Source organism: Coenobita brevimanus, chromosome 3 (assembly GCF_032717465.1).
Source record: "Coenobita brevimanus isolate Jiangsu-jjx chromosome 3, ASM3271746v2, whole genome shotgun sequence".
In the NCBI taxonomy this organism is placed as follows: Eukaryota; Metazoa; Arthropoda; class Malacostraca; order Decapoda; family Coenobitidae; genus Coenobita; species Coenobita brevimanus.
The window spans coordinates 5,800,047-5,822,043 of NC_136956.1; the positions used below are offsets into that span (position 1 = coordinate 5,800,047).

The following is a 21,997-nucleotide window of genomic DNA, read 5'->3' on the forward strand; positions in this document are numbered from 1 at the left end:
CAAATTCTTTGTTGTTTGTAACTGCAACACTGGATATGTGCTGGAGTTTGTTGTGTACTCAGCATCAGATGTGGATATCCCTAGTGACGATCTGCACGGCTTCTCAGGTGCCATTGTGAAAGTGCCAATGGACAAGTACTTCAGGGTTAACCACATTCTGTTCACTGATAGCTTCTACATGTCCCCAGCTTTGATGAAGCTTCCTCTTGGACATGGGACAGGAACCTGTGGCACTGTTAGGCTAAATAGAAAGCACAACTCTGTCTTCCCCACGAAGACAGAGAAGGTGGCTTTACTCACCAGGAAGTGTGGTAGCATGTTGGCCATCCAATGGCATGGCAAGTGGAAAGTCAAAATGATTACCACATTTCTCAAGGGTAAAATACAGGCCACTGGGAAGCAGGAACACAGGGCCAAGAACCCATGATCTGGTCTGATGCCCTCAGTGATTACATCATCATTATGTGGCTTATAGATAAGTCAGATATGCAGACCTGTGCCATCAACTGTGTCAGGAAGTGCTGTAGGTGGCACAGGAATGTGTTCCTAAACCTTGATATCACTGTGATGAACACATTCATAAAGTTTAGGTAGGTTGCTGGCACAGGTGTTTCTGTCCATGAATTTGAGGGAGAACTCGTCCATGAGCTAACTTGCAGAGCATGGACGTGTTCAGTCAGCTGTACCAAGGAGACAGTGATGCTGTAATGCCTAACAGGGTCACCCAGACAGACTACGTCTCTCATCACTGCATGGTGAACCTGGAGTTACACACCTGCGGGGAAGAAAATTGCACAGGCAGTACCATTTCTGCCTGAACTGTCAGTGATGGCAGCAAGTCAAAAGAAACACACTACCAATGGTATGAATGCAAGATGGCCCTGAATGCGTCTACAACTACCACACTGAGGTGAAGTACTAGGCACTGAAATGTGGGAAAATAGTGTATAGAGTGATTTTACTACATAAGAGTTTAGAATATAAGGAAAAGTATGGGTATAGGAAAACGTCCTCTGATTATGGTGTATGTGAACTCGCAGTACAAGTGCAAATAAGTGTTATAGTAATATAGTACAATATGCGTACAAAGGAGTTGTGATAGTATACTAGAAAATATTTTGTGCGGCAGTTCCTCTAGTGCAGTAAGAACTTAGCCATGTAAGTGATGTTATTATATAAGAATTTAGAATATAGGGAAAAATCTGCGTATGAGGAAATGATCTCAGGATACAGTGGAAGTGAACTTGCAATACAAGTGCCAATAAGTGTTGCAGTAAGACAGTGCAATATATGTACAAATTGGTTATGTTTTGATAGTAAACTACTGCTTGTTTTGTGCAGTTCCTACAGTGTAATAAGAACTTAGCAAAGTAAGTGCTTTAGAAAACTACAGGGAAAGAAAGAAAACGACCTCAGGGATTGTTTAAGTGATATTACATGGACGGGAAATATACTCAAAGAGAAAGCGAGATATCATTATGCAGCAAACGATTTGTAATAAACCTTAGAATTTCTTTTCTCTCTCCCATCCCACCCATCATAGTGTGCAGTGTTACTCTGGAAAGGCCAGAAAAATGGGCCAATAAACTGAGCTAGCCACACATAAAAGGGGTGGTGATTCATTTATGTGGCAGTGGCAGGGACAGTAGAGAGGAGTGTCAAGGTCGAGTGGCTCAAGGGGGAGCGTGAGCGAGTGACTGCAATTAATCCTCATCTGGTACAGGCAGGTGCTCGGGCTGTGTGCTGTAGCTGCTGACTCACTCACTTGCATGAACACAACCTTCGACGACCCCCAAGCTGCCTCCATTCATCACCTCCTACAAGGCCTCTATATAGAGACCTGAGGACACTGGCAATGGAGGGATTAAGGATTCATGAGTAATCTGGTCTTTAATTGAAAGTTCTACATGCTGCAGATGCAGAGTAATTACGGTACTGGTTGAAAATGGCCTATTTTTCGAGAGAAGAAACGCATACGAGAAGGGCTCGGCTTGTAAAACCTTTGAACTTTAGGGGTTCTGAGGCCTGCTGGTTCCCAAAGGAGGCCTGCTGCCCAAAGTCGGACTTCTATGTATGTCAGTCTAGTCACTACTACTACTACTACTGCTACTACCACTACTACAGATATTTCTACTACTGGCATCACCATCTGCTACATTTATATTTCAGGCAGAATTAGAGGCAGGTTCAGTCCAGTGCTCAGATCAGCTCAAGAAGTCCAAGACAGGCTCCTACACCGGTCTACGTCGCCCCTCCACGCTCACTATGCTCCTCAGCAAAGTTATACCCAGCGCCAGCCAGGAGAGTGTGCAGCAGGAGACGTTAACGAAGAACGGTGAGAGAGAGAGAGAGAGAGAGAGAGAGAGTACGGCATCAAGTGAGTAAATGATGGACGCCCCTACCTTTCACCAGTTAATTTAATTTTTACAGTTGGTTCCTTCTCATTTACTGTTTACGGAGGCAATGCAGTAGTATCATTTTGACGGCAACCGCTTCAGTTTGAGGATATTGATTCCCTCCCTCCCTCTCTCTCTTTCTCTCTCTCTCTCTCTCTCTCTCTCTCTCTCTCTCTCTCTACCGCAGGGGACTTTAATCAGTTTCAGGGAGAAGTCTCGAATGAACGTCCCCCTCACTACCTTAGTTCCTTGAGAATTTTAACACATTATCTGTGAGTTCCAAAAACAGACCAATGGATTAAAATAAAGTAAACCAATAATACAAAACCCATAGAATAAGCCAACAGAATAAACCCATAAAATAAACCAATTGATCAGTATCAACAAATTAAAATAGAATAAACCAATACAATAAAACCAGTTGAATAAAGCCGATAGAATTAAAACAGTGGAATAAAAAGAATAAATCAAATCCTATAGAATAAACCGACAGAATAAAACCAGGTAAATCAAACATATAAAATGAACATAAAAACAAGAGAAGAACCACTAGAATAAAACCAATGGTATTTTGTGGGTATTTACTTCTCAACTTCGTTCCTGTTGCTAAGCGATCCATCTGATCAAGCAAACCCATCGACCGCAAATAAGCCACTGTTCCTATTGGGTTGTCCTAATATTTTCTTACACCGTTGATGCTGTGTCTGCTTCTTAGGCCGGTATTCTCTGTTGGTTAAGGAAGCTCCACAACATCTTTTACTAAGCGATTTACTTTAATATTACTCCTTACTATCCTCTTCTGTCCCATTTCATTCTTTCCAATACCACCATATTTAGCGCTGATACGTAGAACTTGAAATTAGATAGCCAATATACGAAAATTGAAAAGGATCAGGTGCTGAGGAGCTTTCTTAACCGACGAGAATCCGGACCCTAGTGTGGCATGTGCTGTGCAGTGCTTCACTGTGTGTGTGTGTGTGTGTGTGTGTGTGTGTGTGTGTGTGTGTGTGTGTGTGTGTGTGTGTGTGTGTGTAGTGCTCCATTACGTGTGTGTTATGTTGAGTCTGTGTCACTATGGTATGCGCCATGCAGTGCTTTATTATGTGTGTTATGTAGGTGCGTTAGTGACATGTGTTGTGCAGTGCACCCTGATACGTTGTGTTGTGTCTGTGGGTAAGTGTGGCATATGCTGTACAGTGCCCCATAATATGTTGTGGCTGCTTGTGTGACGTGTGTTGTGCAGTGCTTTTTTATGTGTCATATTGTGTGTGTTTTAGTGTGGCATGTGCTGTATAGTGTTCCATTATGTATTATTTTGTGTGTGTGTGTGTGTGTGTGTGTGTGTGTGTGTGTGTGTGTGTGTGTGTGTAGCATGTGCTGTGCAGTGCTCCATTATGTGTGTGTGTGTGTGTGTGTGTGTGTGTGTGTGTGTGTGTGTGTGTGTGTGTGTGTGTGTGTGTTTTTGTTTCGCATTTGCTGAGCAATGCTATGTATTATATTGTGCGTGTGTGCGTGGCATGTACTGTGCAGTGCTCCATTATGTGTTTTGTTGTGTGGGTCTCTTCTATAAGCAGGGCACGTGATAGTTGTAAATAACAAGATAGATATATTGCCAAGAAATTTCACCCATTTACAGCGTCATTTTTTTTTCTCTCTCTCTCTCGTCTTACAAAATCTGCATACATTTTCGCATACCACACTCGTATTAATTGTATCCATTAGTCACTCTTGTGCAACTGTCTGGAATAAACCAACCTAGTGCTGGCAATTTCTCTCTTTACCTTTATCTTCTCTTTCTGTGTCTGCCCTCCTCTCTTCCAACTTGCATCTATGCTGTCAATTTGGATTACTCTTCTTTCCTTTTCAGGTGACTTTGCATTGAGTGACAAGCCTGATGGGGTCTTGTAAGCCAGGAAACCGTTCACAACGCTGGGTGGTATCCATATAACCAACCTGCACTTGTTTCTTACGTGTCAATAAGTGGGATAAAACAACTAAGTCAAAGACAAATGGCCATCCCTTACGGGATTATAGCGTCTCGTTATAAATAGATAGATTTTCTGGCAATGCTTCGATTTCTTCATCATCATCATCATCATCATCATCATCTTCTTCTTCTTCTTCTTCATCTCTCTCTCTCTCTCTCTCTCTCTCTCTAAACTGAGTAATGAATAAGGTGTCTGGATAATTGGTTTCCTGAATAATTACAGGAGACAATGCAAATAATTTTAAAACTTTTATTTAGTTTTATGAGATTTTTCCTGTTTTAATTTTTTTTTTCCCCAGTGAGCAGCACATCGTTGCAGCGTCGTCAGCATCACCTGGCAATGAAAAGGTCAACGTCCAAGTTTTCTTCAGGTTCTCAGACCAACTACCCAAGCTTGGATTCCCTGTCTGACACCACCACCATCATTCCTGTATGTGTCCATAAACCTAACACTTAAATATAATCTAATTGCACCTAACCTAACCTAGCCTAACCAAACCATCATTCGGGTATTTAGATTTCCATCCATCCATCATCCAATCCTACGTTGCTCCATGGGTAGCGTAGGAGCCCGGGGATAGACAAGTTGGTCCTGACATTCAAGATGAGAGTGACCAACCTCACTCATCCCTGAGTGGCATTATGTGAGCAATCAACCCCAACCACCCCTTGGATATAAACCTTCACCGGCCCAATCCGATTGGAGAGCCATACTTACCCACTAAACCACCAGGTGCCAAAATTTGGTTATATGGTTTGTCACGGGGTGATGTGAATTTATGAATTAAAAATGCTGCTATTGCTTGAAAATAGAGACAAGGAACTGACTTGTGAAAACCAAGTAGTAAGTTTTACTTTATGCCGGCTTACTTCGCCGATTCTCTAAAGACGAGAATGTATCAACTTTCTCAACAGTACACAGCAGAGACTAATTACTCACGAGTGCTGTTTGTAGTACTGTTAGCCTCTCGAGAGAGTGACTCCACCCCTGACAATCAATAACTTATGCTAACAATAATAAACAGGTTCTTGCCGGTGCATTAACTCCTGGCTGGCACAACGGATTTAAGTTTGATACAAAAGAACTGGCCTAAGTACCAGTTATGAATAATTAAAAAGTTTGTACAAACTAGGAGTGGCAACTAAAATAAGCTTAATGTGGAGAAATAAAACATGATTCTAATAACATTAAGCTCAAAGAAAAGAACTGTGAATTTATTGATTACAATGAGTCTCAAAAATGAATTCAAAATAACAAGGAGAATACACTCACTCGCTCATTCAAAAGCTAAACGCACTTAAGCTTAGAAAAACGAAAAGAAATACTGGTCAGTGGAGGCAGTGAAGTGGAGCTGAGTGAAAAAGACTGGGAGCCTGTGCAGGACGTCAGATGCTGCAATTTGCTAAGCCTGCTTCGCCAATTCACCGTCTAGGTGGAGATCCAGGAACTTGCTGTACAACAAAGATGCTCTTCACAATAAGCACAAACGGTCCTATTCTCGTGACGACTCAAAGCTGACTAAATTCAAACTATGAAAGAGGCAGGGGCTGGCCGTGTTTGCCGGAAGTAGGGCGTGGCCTAGCTTCAACGGTCAACAGAGAGAAAGTGAACGATATACGCTCACAATAAATCACTCAATGAAGGCACTAATGTCGTGCATAAGAATGATCACTTGTGAAACAGTGAAAATGTTCTGAAAACCATCCCGATCGAGTGAATACAAGGACGGTTAAACTGAGTGATATGCAGTGGGAATTCCACTAGAATATGTGTTTTTCTCACTGAAGTACAATGTCACGAATTTATAAATACACTCGCGCGAATTCGTGACATTATGCCCCATCAAAATCAAATTTTTCTTCAGAAAATTTTTTTGATATACATACATATAAATCCTAACTCAGTCACACAAGATTCACACTGTGGTGTGTGTACTATCCTGCTACAGGAGAAAATCACAGTCGCCCATGAGTGGAAAAAAAACTAGTATTTACGTTAATAGAAGCAAGCTTGAGGAAAAAGTCTGTGACGACGGTCAAAAATCCTGTACTCAAGTCGAACTGAGCGAAAAGTTCGCTACATTTACATTAACAACTAATTGTTATGTAGCATGATGTATGTAATACACGGTGTAGGTGTGACAGTTGTGGTGTAACTGTGCCTATGTGTAAAATTATATAATACAAATCAGTAGTAGATAGAGACGACAAGGCAGAAGAGAAGAGGCGGCAGCAAGCGGCAGAGACGATCAGTTGATCTGCATGACAAAATTGTTACACCCGCCAGCTGCACCTGCAAAAGCAATCAAGGTGGAGCATCAAATGTGTCAGTGTAACAAACAATTTTTATCAAATTATAATTTCTCTCTCTCTGCCTAGCAGTCAATAGATATGCTACAAAGAGTTGACTATTATTTTGTTAATGGATACATTATTAACCAGGAAACGTAGTCCTTGGATTGCTCAAATCTCTGAGGACCCCTGTAGTTTACTGGTTAAACCTACATTATCAACCAGGAAACGTGCTAGTCCTTGGATTGCCCAAATCTCTCAGAACGGGCAGTTTACTGGTTAAACCTAACACTACATTTACGATTAATAACAGCAAGCTTAGAATCCCTACGCAATCTCGGGCAGGTCACATGTTAACACCCACTGTGGGTGTGAACACTTCATGTGGATAATGTGCATTCTCCGGGAATCCTCAGAGAGGCCCACAGCCCGAGACACCACAAGGTAATTCATACACAGCCTTGGATTGTCCTTATGGGGGTCTCGAACTTCCCCTTAACTTATTGTATACATGTATATACAGGTCCTGGACGTAATGTGTCCTGTGGGACCAACGGGCGAGATATCAGATCTGCACCCACATCACCACTTCCCTGTCACTCAACTGACTCTGAGATTATGGGTGTGGATTCAAACGGCACAGGAAGGACATGTCCCTGATCTGTGGTACGTTGACACATTGCAGGAACGTACAAAGCTATCTATTTCTTGTCCCATTCCTGGCCAGAAAAAGTCAGCACGGATACGGCCCTGGGTTTTCCTTTTGCCCATGTGACCTTCTGAGGCTGAACAATGACCCCATTCTAACACTGCTTGGCGATACTTAGCGGGAATGACAAACTGCAGTCGAACCTCGCCCTGGGGTGTTCGTGACTCATGGTAGAGCCGTCCTTGTTTATGAAGGAACTTGGCTTGACCTCCCCGTGAATACTTAATCACTCTACCCTTTTGTTTCTTCCGCACGGCAGCAAGTGTTGGGTCAAAGTGTTGTTTTTGGACAACACCTTGGCTACAAATCAGATCTTGTGGCGATGCATTGGTCATCGGAGTGACACAGTTCGGAGCCTCAGCCATGGCTCGTGTTACTGCAGCCGAAGTCTGAGTAGCATCATCTACAGTGCAACTATACTTGGCACCTGGAATATTGCCTATGATAAGGTCAAACAAAGTTTTTGGCATGACAACAGCGACTGTCATACCAGTGTAAAATGGAGATGCCACCTGGATACGTGCCTCAGGGAACAATCTCACTGATCCATCAATAAGCTGAGCTTGGATCTGTCGACCTGTGTACTCCTCAGGCATAACTAGACTCTGCCTGACAGAGCAACCTGAGGAACCATTATCTCTCAGGACCTTCACAGGAATGCCTCCCACAAACCCTGGCTGAACGAGGAAGGCACTGTTGCCTGTGGGAGGGCCTGTGGAGGAAGCAGCCAGCCACTGATGAGGCTGCTGAATGAATGATGCAGCTAACATGGTGCCCTGAGAATTAGATACCTGAGGGGTCGTACTCACTGTCTGGGGAGATGGAGCGTTGACCATCTGTGGAGGAGTGTTCACTGTTGCTGGGGGACTAGTGAACTGTGGGGAAGTACCCGTACTGCTAGGGACGACACCACAGTACTGCTGTTGAGGAATGAAGGCTGCGTTCGCCTCCTGCCTCCAATACACCGGGGCTTATGCTGAAAAGGATTGTCCCAGTTGTTGAGTGCATGGCTGATACTGCTCCCGGTTAGGGTACTTGTACCTCTTCCAGTCAGGCTTCTGAACAATCTGCCCCTGGTCCTTCTTCTGTGGTTTGTTTGGACCTTGACCATTATTCTGAGAACGGACTTGATGCTGGGGTTCAGTCTGAGACGGTTTCCCAGATTTGTCAGCTTTCCTGTTCCAGGTGTGTTGCTTAAGAGTTTGATACCCGTATGCAGTGAAGACTGCATCAGCCTTCTCCACCATTTGGCTGGCATCTGCTACCTGGCAGATCTTAAGCTGAGCCATAAGCTCAGCAGGCCACAACTTTTCTAGCTGCATACACAGCATAAGGTTAATTATCCCCTCTCGCGTGGGAGGAGTTTCATCTTTCTCCATCCACTCATCTAAGTAAGCAGTAAGTCAATCAAGAAACTGAACAGCAGTCTTCTTTTCTCGTAAACGTGCCCTCATGAACTGACTCCTGGCATCATCAACTGTGAGACTGTATGCTTTGACAAGTGCGGCCTTCATCATCTCATACGTGAGATTGTCTCCACGAATTCTGTCAAGAACATTGAGGGCAGGGCCCTCAAACAAGCTAGGAAACTGGAGCCGCTTAGCTGCCTCATCCAGCTGATACAGCTGAGCCATGTCTTCGAAATGAGCTATGAATGGCTCGATTCGCTCGCCTTCCTTGTATGAAGGAAGCTTGATGTGTGGGGTCACCAGAACATGTGTAGGGGGAGCGCTCGTGGAGCTTGGGTTAGCTGCACCAGATGTGTCTGAAGCCAAGGAGTCTCGCTTGAGCTTCAGCATCTCAAATTCATGTTTCTCACGTGCCACGCGTTCGGCACGTTCGTATTCTCATTCTCTCTCTCGTTGTTCTCGCTTGTATTCACGTTCTCTCTCTCATTGTTCTCACTTGTGTTCGCGTTCTCTTTCGCGTTGTTCTCGCTCGTGCTTGCGTTGTTGCCTCGCGTTCCTCGCGCTGTTCTCACTCATGTTCACGTTGTTCTCACTCGTATTCACGTTGAATTCTATGCTCTTCACGAGCATCATTCTCACGTTGCTGCTCATAACTAAACAGAGAGAGTACGTTTTCCTTGATTTGTTTGGGGTCGCTAAGTCCCATATCTTTGGCTTCCTGTACATAGATATTAGTAGTCACGATGCTAACTCAACTAAGGCTGAGAGGGCTAAAGACTGAGTACTGACTGCTATTTTGCAGAGAAATGCCAATAATCAAGAGTAACGAATATAGGCACAGGTTGGTGGTTACCAGTTTTGTCTAGTTAGACTGGTAAAGAAAGAAAATTAAAAAAGAAGCAACTGCCTGGGAAAACTATTACATAAAATTAATAGAAAAGAATCAATAACCACCAGTAAGATAGTGCCTATAGACTTTAATGATAAATACCTAGGTGTGAGTGAGTGAGTATTATCTCGTTAATAACTTTAGAGCTAGGAGTTAATATCCTGGAATGAGGTCGCCAGATGTCACGGGGTGATGTGAATTTATGAATTAATAATTCTAGGTACGTGTTACTTGTCAATAGAGACAAGGAACTGACTTGTGAAAATCAAGTAGTGAGTTTTAGTTTATGTCGGCTTACTTCGCCGATTCTCTAAAGACGAGAATTTATAAACTTTCTCAACAGTACACAGCAGAGACTAATTACTCACGAATGCTGTTTGTAGTACTGTTAGCCTCTCGAGAAAGTGACTCCACCCCTGACAATCAATAACTAATGCTAATAATAATAAACAGGTTCTTCCTGGTGCATTAACTCCTGGCTGGCACAACAGATTTAAGTTTGATACAAAAGAACTGGCCTAAGTACCGGCTATGAATAATGTAAAAAGTTTGTGCAAACTAGGAGTGGCATCTAAAATAAGCTTAATGTGGAGAAATAAAACACGATTCTTATTATATAAAGCTCAAAGAAAAGAACTGTGAATTTATTGATTACAATGAAATCAATTTACATTACATGCAGCTCAAAAATGAATTCAAAATAACAAGGAGAATACACTCACTCGCTCATTCAAAAGCTAAACACACTTAAGCCTAGAAAAACGAAAAGAAATATTGGTCAGTGGAGGGGAGCCGAGCGAAAAAGACTGGGCGCCTGTGCAGGACATCAGACGCTGCAATTCGCTAAGCCCGCTTCGCCAATTCACCGTCTAGGTGGAGATTCAGGAACTCGTTATACAACGAAGACGCTCTTCACGCTAGGCGCAAACGGTTCTATTCTCGCGATGACTCAAAGCTGACTAAATTCAAACTATGAAAGAGGCAGGGGCTGGCTGTGTTTGCCGGAAGTAGGGCGTGGCCTAGCTTCAACGGTCAACGGAAAGTAAACGATATACACTCACAATAAATCACTCAGTGAAGGCACTAATGTCGTGCATAAGAATGATCACTTGTGAAACAGTGAAAAATGTTCTGAAAACCATCCCGATCGAGTGAATACAAGGACGGTTGGACTGAGTGATGCCAGTGGGAATTCCATTAGAATTCGTGTTTTTCTCACTGAAGTACAATGTCACGAATTATAAATACACTCGAAAGAATTCGTGACATGGTTACTACCCAGCAGAGTAAATGGTTTCATGGTGTACAGGAAACCATTTGGCTTGTCACTCAGTTTAGAGTCACCCACACGCAGAACGAAGAGGTAAGAATGAAGGAAAGAAAGACAGAAGATGGAGTGTAAAGTCACCCATAGGCAGAAGGACGAGGAAAGAATGAAGGAAAGAAAGACAGAAGAGGATGGAAGGAAAGAATGATGGAGGAGAGGAAAGAGCAGACAACTGAGAGCAGCACTGCATCAAATTAGTAGATGGTGAGTGCCCCCACCTACCACGGTTTAAATTTCCGCCTGCCAAAATTCCTTCATTCCTCAAACAGCCTCTCTTTTGAAAATAGCTTGCCAAGACTAGTTCCCCTCCAAAATATATCGTACAGCAGTTTAAGTCCAACTCTTACTGATTGTTTCTTTTCAATGAATGGAGAGCGCTTGTAGTCTTGTGCCTGGATTTTTATTTTTTTTCCTGTAGTGATTTTTTTTCCTCTGTTCATATTTTTAAAAAAATGGCCGTAACCTTATTATACGTAACTTATCCAAATCTAACCTAATCTAATCTAATTTAACCTAACCCTAACCCAGTCAAATCTAGCTGAATCGAATTCAGCCCAAAATAAACTAATCTAACCTAACCTGATTTAACCTAATCTAACCATAACTAACCAAACCAAACGAGGTCTAACATAACCCAACCTAACCTTTTTTTTTTTTTATATATATATATATATATAAATAACAGGACGGAGGAAGGAAAAAGAAATGAGTAAAAAAAAAAATAATCCATACACCAGATTACTGGTGTCCTCTGTTCATAAAATATCTGTAACAGTTAGACTTGAACAGTTGTGGGTTGAAATTTGGAGGAAAACAACTCTAGGGAAGCGAGTTCCAGAGAGATGCAGTTTGGGGAATGAAAGAATTCTGATAGGCAGAAGTTCTGCAATATGGCTGAGTGACATTCCAGTCATGAGCGCTACCAGATGCCCGTGTAGCACGAGGGAAGGCATAGAGAGGTGGCACCATGGACGCAACTTCGTCTGAGCATTTGCCAAAAAAATATCTATAAAATAATGCAAGGGAGGCAACATTCCTTCTTACTTGCAGGGGAGGTTTATATGTAATGGCAGGGTTGTTAATGATTCTAACAGCTTTGTTCTGAATTTTGTCTAGTTGTCTTAATGCAAACTCTCCACAACCATTCCACAAGGGTGAGCAATATTCAAGCTGAGAGCGCACATGACTCTTATAAATTATAGCTAACTGCTCATCGACGAAGAAGTTACGGACTCTGTACAATAATCCAAGTTTCTTTAAGGCTGTTTTAGCATGTGATCTGACATGAGAGGTCCAGCTGAGGGCATTGTCAAGTGAGATGCCAAGAATTTCAATACTTTTGGAGATGGGAATATTAGTAGCAATGAAGGTAATGTACGAATCTGGCAATATCTGTCTATTAGTAAACTGTATATATTTAGTTTTACTAGCATTAAAAGAGACAATGTTGTTTTGTCCCCATTCACTGATTGTAGATAGATCTTGATTTATGGAGATGGCTGTACTGAGCTGAGAGGTAGAGATATTAGACTTTGTAAATGGATGTCTGAGTGTGAATGAACTATGTAGTGTTGAGTCATCTGCATATGAGTGAATGGGATTGTGGGTGACAGATAAGAGATCAATAATATGAACTAGAAATGGGGTTGGCGCCAGAACTGATCCCTGCAGCACGCCGGTGTTAACTGAGTGGAAATTGGAATATACATCATCTACTTATACTCTTATTTTCCTGTCACTAAGATATGAAGAAATCAAAGGAACAAAAGACGTTAGTCCATAGCAAGGGAGTTTGGACAGCAGGGAACGGTGCCATACTCTGTTGAAAGCTTTAGAGATATCAAGAGCTACTGCATGAGTTTCTCCAAAAAGATCAATTGATTGATGGATGGTATGAGTTAAGAGATTGAGTATGTCAATGGTGGATCTTTCGTGGTGAAAACCGTATTGTCTATCACTAATTAAGTTGTTGGATTCAATATGTTTAACAATGTACTTATTAATTAAAGTTTCAAATACCTTACCAAGAGAAGATGTGACAGCTATTGGTCTGTAATTGGAGGGGTCAGACGAACTTCCTTTCTTCGGGACTGGGTGGATATTGGCTTCTTTCCATGAATTTGGGAATAAAGAAGTACGTATGCATAGTCTGAATAATTTAGCTAGGACAGAGGGAAGTTCAGGGGAACACTTTTTCAAAACAATTGGTGGAATTCCATCTGGGCCTGGAGCTTTGTTGGTAGGTAAATTGTCTAGGATGGATTTTACGTATCTTGCCTGTATTTTAAGTGGGGCAATTTCGGGAGAATTAAGTTCCAGTACTGGGACATTCTGGCTGGTTTCGTCTATGGTAGAGTTTCTGGGAAAGGTACTGGCAAAGATATCTGCTTTCCCACGTGGGTCATTTATAATGTTGCCATCTGAAGATTTTAGTGGAGGAATGGAAGATGACTTATTAAAGTTATTATTTAAAGAATTAAGAGTTGACCAGAATATTCTATTGTCATTAGGGTTGTTAAGTAGTTTTGATGCTTGCTTTTGAAGAAAGTTTGATTTAGATATATTTAATACAGCTTTTGCATGATTTCTAGCAATTTTAAATTGGGAGAGTGATTCAGATGTTTTTGATTTTAAGTTAGAGTTATATGCTAATAACTTTTGGGCTGTTGCTCTGGCACAATTGGCATCAAACCATTTTGGAGAGTTCGATCTTTTGGTGAACTGTTGACTTGGTATGAATAAATCCATACCAGCTAGTATTAAGTCGCAAATGTGGGACTGGGTAGAATTGGAATCACTAGAGAAGAAAGACTGCCATGGAACATCAGCAAGATAATTTCTAAATCCATCCCAGTCTGCCCTGTCAAAGTGCCATCGGGTCAACCTGACAGGTTCAGAACGGGGAGGTGTGGGAGGGTTAACTAATGAGGCTTTGATGAGATTGTGGTCAGAGGATCCAAGTGGTGACAGTACCTTTATCCTGTATTGATCTGGATTATTTGTCAAGGATAAATCCAAGAGATGGGCATTATGGTCAGGATTATCAGGTATTCTGGTTGGTTGCTTTACCACCTGGGTGAGATTAAACGATTCCGCAAACAGCTCTCACTCTAGACCAGCGTCGTCAGTCCTGGCAGAATGCAATAACGATTCAACACTGCGTATGTTAAAATCACCCAAAATGGTAATTTCGGTGCCAAGATCAAGGTCAAGGTTACTCAACTGAGTAGATATGGAATCAAATACACTGGGTTCCGAAGAAGCATTGGGGGAACGATAAACTACACAAATATATTTGGTAATGTTTTGACAGTTTAATTTATATAATGAGTAATCAAAACTGGATGAAGTGAAGTTTAAAATAGTGTCAACTATCCTACTATACTCTAAACAAAACTAATCTAATCTCCCCTAACCTAGCCGAGTCAAACGTAATGTATCCTAACTTTGCCTAAACTAACCCAACCTAGCCTACCCTAATCTAATCTAGCCTAGTGTTACCCACCTTAACCAAGCCAAATCAATCTTAGTGTAACCCAACCTAAGCTAAGCTAAGCTAAGCTAAGCTAACCTGATCTAATCTAATCCAATCTAATCTAATCCTAACTAAATCAAACTTAATGTAACTTAACCCCACCTTACCTAACCTAACCCGATCTAATCTAATCTAACCTAACCCTAACCTAGCCAAATCAAGCTTAACTTGACCCAACCTTACCAAACCTAGCCTAATGTAACCCAAACTCATTTAACCTAATCTAACTTAGCTTAAACTGGCCTACCCTAACCCAACCTTACCTTACGAAACCAAATGAAACCTAACTTAACCCACCCTAACCCAAACTAACCTAACAATCTTATCACACTTAATTCCAACCTAATTTTAGCTAGTCTGGCCTAACCTAACTTAACCAAATCAAATCAAACTTAACCCATACCTAACCTAATACATCACCATCATTACGGTATGTGACGTGTGGATTCGGATTTCCAGTTCAGTGCTTCCGTATTTCCTCTTCTTTAGTGATTCATTCTGATCATTTTATCTCAGTAACCTCCTTTATATTAGTGATGTAACTATATTCGCTTTTAAAACTATGTAAACAGCAAAAAAATGGATGTTAAGGTGTAAAGAGCAAAATAAATGGCTTGGTAGTAAATGCTTCGAAGTGTCTTGGGCCCGTTTTCTCGTCGGATAAGGAAGCACCGTAGCGCCTTTTCCTTAGCGCTACATTTTTTGATTCGGTTGGCTGTTGTCAGTTTACGCTGAGTATGGTGGTAGTTAAATTACTTAAATGACACAGAAGAGAATTTTAACGAATAAATGAAACGAACTGCTCAGAAAAAGGTGTTAGGGGTTTTCCTTAATCGATGAGAATAGGGGCTTTGAATAGATTCCCCCCCCCCTCGTCTCTCCACCCAGTAATACAATTAGGGACCTGTATAGAACATCAACAGTTGCAGGTCATATATCAGGAAAAAACTTGCCATACTCGTTAACCAAGCTGTCTGAATGATTCCCGTGTGGACAATAGGCATTGATATAACTGATATAACTGGGTGGCTCCACTCCCGGTTATACAAACATCCCTCAACTCCCTCCCTATCCCCCGAAGGGATTATGGTGGAGTGCAAAAGAAGGGCAACTTCAGCCTGCAGTCCTCAGGGTTCACGTTTGAGATGAACCTGGAGCTACTACTACCACTAATACTAATACCATCGCCACTACTACTACTGCTACTACTATTATCACTGCTAATACTACCACCGCCAACACCACCACCACTACTACTATTACTGCTACTACTACTACTACTATTACTTCCACTACCACTGCTAAATAGATATTATCATGGTCAATCGTATTTTATTCCTGCCAAAGCCAGAAGGTTACACTGAGATGAACGAGTCATAGGGGACTGAGAATGTTAATTATAAGCATTATTATTATTATCATTATTATTATTATTATTATTATTATTATTATTACTATTACTATTTTTTTTATTATTATTATTATTATTATTATTATTATTATTATAACCCCATCCATATACAGATTGAACAGCCATTAAGACATGACACATCCCTGGTTCAGTCCAACCTTCAAATAGAAAAATTCACTCAGTCCACTGTTCACACGCATTGCAGCCATAGCACCCTCAGACTTATTCTTCACGGCATGGAATTATAAATGTGATACAAGGTAGGGCAGTGGATTTTGGAGAGGCCCTACTGAGAGAGGGCTGTGTTTGGAAACTCCCTGTACTGTTGTTTGCAGGTGATACTGTGTTGTTATGTGAATACGAAGGGGAACTGCAAGGCTTGGTGAATGAATTTGGGAGAGTATGTAAGGAATGGAAACTAGAGGTGACTGTAGGGAAGAGTGAATTTATGGTCTTCGAGAGAAATGAAGTCACTGAATGTACTCGTACGGTGAGGTTGGATGAGGATGAAATGGAAAATGTGAGTTGGTTTAAGTACTTGGATTGTGTGATGAGTACGGACGGAAGTTCAGAGCGTGAAGTGCTTGAAAGGGTACAACAAGGAAGAAAGGTTGCTGGTTCTTTGGAAGCAGTAATTAGAAACAGGGAAGTGAGCATAGAAGTAAAAAAGTCGCTGCATGACAGTATTGTGATACCAACTCTAAAGTATGGAAGTGAAGCTTGGACCATGTTGGAGGGACACAAGTCAAGAGTTAGAGCAGTGGAAATGAGTTATTTGAGAGGAGCATGTGGAGTCACATGGAGAGACAGACTGACAAATGAGGAAGTGAAGGAGAGTTGTGGTGTGGATGTGATAGAAAGCGTTAGGAGAAATACGCTGAGGTGGTTTGGCCATATGGAGAGGATGGTGAGCGAGAGACTGATTAGGAGAGTGTACTGTATGTGAGTGAGGTGGAGGGATGGAGTGGAGAGGTATACAGTATAAGAGAAGGGGGTGTGAGCTGGGAGCAGGCCAGTGAAATGGCGGGGTACAGGGGGACATGGAGGAAATTTGTTTGTGACCACCCTTTATGGGATTAAGGCGTCTGGCAATAGATAGATTATTAATATTATTGTTATCGTTATTGTTATTATTATTAATATCATCATCATTATTCTTCAGGTTGGTCCACATTCCAAACCGTCAGAAAGGTCTTTCGCCACGGTCAGCTGCCAGACCGTTGCACCCGAAGATGATTCAAGTCACGATGATGTTATCCTTATTAACATCAAACACAGAGACGATGACGGTAAGTAACTGGGAGAAGCGGTGACGTGAGTTTAGGGAGGTGGCCTGCAGACCTGATGGATCCAGGTTCAAAGTGTGACTGGGGCAAGCATGTGAATTTCGGTAAAACTGATCTACCAAAAGGCCTGTCGACATTCGAGTTTAGTAAAAACACACCCTTTAATACCAATACACCAGTCCTGTATGAGGCAGTACTAGCATGTATTCAGTATGGACGGTGTGTGTTAGCGCCGAGGAGATGACATGCGGAGGTGTATATACATAGGAGACCGGCCGAGTCTCAAGGAATGGACTCTTAGGCTTATGTCCAGAGTCAGACACAACACACACACACACACACACACACACACACACACACACACACACACACACACACACACACACACACACACACACACACACACACACACACACACACACACACACACACACACACACACACACACACACGCAAAACAATATACTAATAATCACGAAGAAATGCTATGGAAGGGATATAGAGCCATATAGAACATCTTTTCTCCTCTCTCTCTCTCTCACTCTCTCTCTCTTTGACCGAGAGTGAGACCTAAGACCTAAGGATGAATATCTGATCTACACAACCTCTTCCCCTCCTAAAACTTACCTGTTCTTCTCCAACTAATTCCTCTGTTATTTCCCTAAGCCAGTCAATAAGTATCCTACCATATACTTTTCCTATTACACTAAGAAGACAAATACCTCTATGATTACCACACACTTCTTTCTCCCCTTTTCCTTTGTACAGGGAAATAATTATACTTGACCTCCAGTTCTCCGGGACTCTACCTTCCTCCCAGGCCTATCTGCATATATTCCATATCCATTCTACTAAGATCTTCCCCCCATGCTTTATCCATTCACCGCACACTCCATCAATTCCTGGGGCTTTCCCCATTTTGACTTTCTTCATTGCTTTCATTACTTCCATCCTACTGATCTCTTCCTACCGTGTCATCTCTCTCCTTCTCCCATCCATTCCCCAGCCACTTATAGTCGCATTGCTTTCATTTCCTATCTAACAGTTCCTTATAATGTTCTCTCCATCTGCTCACTTTTTCTCTCATCTCCACTATCAGTCTGCCATTTATATCTTTTACTCCCCTACTAACTTCTCTGTCGCCCTGTTTAACCCTCCTAATCTCCTTCCAGAACATTTTCTTACATTCCCTCCACTTTACACTCATATTCCTTGCCAATTCCTCATCCACTCTCTTCTTAGTCTGTCTTACTAATCTTTTCACCTCTCTCTTCCTCACGACATATAACTCTCAATTCCGCCTTCAAATTTCCTCCATGCCTCTGTCTCGCATCCACTCACTATATGCTTTATTCTTTTGCGCCACAGCTTGTCTCCCTTCTTCATTGCACCATGCTGCTGCTTACACCTCGTTATTTCTTCTCTTTACCCCACACACCACCTCACATGTTGCACAGATTTCTTCTGTGAATATCTTGCACACACCTTTCACCTCCTCCATCTGCTCCAGATCATATTTATCTAATCGCTCCTCCACTTCTCTCTTACATTCTGCCTTATTTTATGCCTCATGCAAACTTTGTATCCTCGTTGTATGGACTACTTCCTCCCGGCCTTCCCTTCTCCTACTCCTCCATCGAACTTGAACCTTAACAATTCACCACCACGAAGTGGTGGTCCGAAAGTCCACTCCCCTCAACTTCTGTATGCTCTTCCATCCATTACATACCTTCTCATTCTGTCATCCACACACACATAATCATTCATTGCCTTCCGTTCATTCAGTTCACCACCCACCCTTCTCATCATTCGCCACGTACACCTGTGGATCATTTTGTGCTTAAAGAGGGTATTGGCTTTCACCAACCCCCATCCCGCACAAATGTCCACTAAAGCACTGCCATACTAATCCACTTCTGCAAGTACATTCCACTCACCAGCTAATAATAATAATAATAATAATAATAATAATAATAATAATATTATTATTATTATTATTATTATTATTATTATTAATAATAATAGTATTAGTATTATTAACATAGGTATCAGTATTAGTATTAATGTTATTGTCGTTTGTTCTAACATTTAATTATTATGATGGCTATTAAGCCAAACCCAATGTATTTCAGGACGTAAGGTGTCAAAAGAGTCCGCCTTGGAGGACAGTCTCTGGCTACCATCAGCACAGGTAAGATGAAGGAGGAGAAAAATTTAGCAGAAAATCCTTCACCATCATTGTTTCCTGCCTCCTATATTTCCATTTCCTCCCTCAACGCTAGAGACCATCCTTCCTTCCCATACTCTTTTATTGACAAAAGCATTTCATGTTGACTTAAAAACGTTCTATGTTGACAAAAACTTTCATGTTGATAAAAAAAAGTATAATGTTGACATAAAAACGTTTCTTGTTGACAAAAGCATATCTTGCTGCATAAAACGTTTCATCTTGACCAAAACCTTTCATGCTAACATAAAAAAGTTTCATGTAACACTTTCCATCGCCACAGCCTGTATAGATGCGTAAGCGAACTTTTGAGCATGACTGTAAACTCTCAGGCAAAAATCCCGTGGCCTCTCTCTCTCTCTCTCTCTCTCTCTCTCTCTCTCTCTCTCTCTCTCTCTCCATGGACTTATCTGTCTCTATCTATCTACCTCCTCACTCTGCATCTATCTGCCCAACTATCTGTTTATCTATCTATCTGTCTACCTTTTATTTCCACGGACCTTCTCTGTTTAACTCTGTCTTCACGAAGTTTGAAAATCATCATCATCATCATCATCATCCGGACCAGTAGCAATGTCCAGACACCCCGAATTTGCCCAGTCCAATGGGCCACGTTTCCATTCACTCATCATTCAAGTCCCCGGAATCCTGCCTCTATTGGATCCGCCAAAAATATTCACCACGTTCTGTAGCTTCACACAAACGTATCCGATAGAGTCAATCAAGGACGCTGCCACGTTAAAAAGAGGTGCCTAATCCATTATCATGCATTTCTCCTTACAGCATTCATCCAGCTCGCTCGATCTCTTGTCAGATCCCTAGCCTCACCAACTTCCATACCTCTTCCTCACACACTCATCCACCATATTTCTCCATCTTCTCCTTGGTGTACCTCGCCTCCTCCCTCCTTCAGATTCGCTCAGATATATCTTTTTCACCACCCTAGTGTTATCCATTCTCTCCACATGACCATACCATCTTAGTACACTCTCTTCGATTCTGGTGTCCACCGATTTCCTCACTCCGCATCTCTCACGAATCACATTATTTCGTATCCTATCCACCCTCTGTACTCCACATACATTCCTCAGCAGTCCCATCTCCACTCTCTTACTCATGACTTTTCATTTTCATACCACATCACAGTGTCACATCCATATGTTAAAGCTGACAATAACACTCCTTGATGTAAGCCTCGTGCAGCTGCAACACTAGAGCCTATGTTTCTTATCAAGGCCTTCATTGCACCAGCTACTTTTCTTCCTTGTGTCACTCTACTTTCCACTTCTTTTGCACACTTTCCTCTCTTTTCTGTCACAGTACCCAGATATTTGAACTTTCACCAATTGCAGTCTCTCTTTCCATTCATTGCAACATCGCACTGGGAGTCACCTTCTTTCTCAATAACCATCACTTTACTCTTTTCTACATTTACTCTCAAGGCACGACGTTCACAGACATCAGCAAAACTCTGCACTAGCCTATCAAGTTCTTGTCCGGTATTTTGCAAGCAGTACTGCATCTTGAGCATACGACGAATTTGAGATATTCCATCCATCACCATTCATTACCAACGCCATCCCCTTCTCCAGTACTCGTGTTTTTATTTCTCACATCACCCCAACGTTGAGGACATCACACAACCTTGTCATACGCCCACACCGATCGTGGACCATTCGCTTAGATGTCCATTAACCCTTACACATGCTTCAGTACCATCATAAAAACTCTTGATGGCACCTAGCAGCTTACCATCTACATTGTACATGCGCAAACCTTTTCAGAATCCTACTCTGTCCACTTTGCCATATGCTTTTTCCAGATCCATGAATGCTGTAAACACCTTATGGTCCTTCTCACAAGCCTTCTCTGCTATCTGTCTCACTGCAAAATATCTGATCCACACATCCTCTGCCACTCCTAAAGCCATCCTGTTCATCAATCACAATGACTTCTGATATCTGTCTTACTTTCTGTACAATAATTCTTCCATATACCATCCCTACCATACTCAGTAAACTTATGCCACGATAATCCTTGCACTCACTTCGCTCACCTTTATTTCTGTGCAGGGGTACAATCACAACCTTTTTTCCACTCTGCTGGCACAGTTTCACTCATCCATGCCTTCTTGCATATCTCCAACAAGCACTTCATTTCACTCTTTCCACTATCCTTAATCATCTCTGCATACACCTCATCAACCCCAGCTGCTTTCCCATTTTTCAGCGGCTTCACATCATTCTTCACCTGTGCTGGTGTCACGTCTCATGGCACTGCATTCCTTCTCTGCAGACCCCCCAAACCAATCCTGTTTACAACCGCTCTGCTGTCTCTATTCCCATTCATCAGGCTTTCACACCATCACATTTCTTTCTGCTTTCACTTCTTCATTTCCGCACCTCTTTTCAGAATAACTTCCTATTTTCAGATAGTTTGCATTCATCATTCTTCCTAGATCATTATTTGCCTCCTCCTTTTTCCTCTTCACTTATCTCTTTACGTGCTTCTTGCTCTTCTTGAAAATCA

At 41.9% G+C, this 21,997-nt stretch overlaps 1 protein-coding gene across 1 annotated transcript; it reads left to right on the forward strand.

Moving 5' to 3' along the window:
* Window positions 1-1,945: 1,945 nt before the first annotated feature.
* Window positions 1,946-20,290, forward strand: LOC145394015 (uncharacterized). The gene is made up of 6 exons (XM_080267988.1): window positions 1,946-2,071; window positions 2,170-2,335; window positions 4,683-4,813; window positions 17,118-17,244; window positions 19,374-19,432; window positions 20,252-20,290. Exons 1-6 carry the CDS (start codon window positions 1,946-1,948, stop codon window positions 20,288-20,290), a joined length of 648 nt encoding a protein of 215 aa, XP_080124114.1.
* Window positions 20,291-21,997: the final 1,707 nt, after the last annotated feature.

Excerpts from the sequence above, each read along its gene's own strand:
- LOC145394015 (XM_080267988.1), top strand. The coding sequence starts at position 1,946 with ATGGCCTATTTTTCGAGAGAAGAAACGCATACGAGAAGGGCTCGGCTT. Across the intron at positions 2,336-4,682 it reads GGAGACGTTAACGAAGAACG|TGAGCAGCACATCGTTGCAG; the intron begins GTGAGAGAGAGA and ends TTTTTTCCCCAG. Across the intron at positions 17,245-19,373 it reads CAAACACAGAGACGATGACG|GACGTAAGGTGTCAAAAGAG; the intron begins GTAAGTAACTGG and ends AATGTATTTCAG.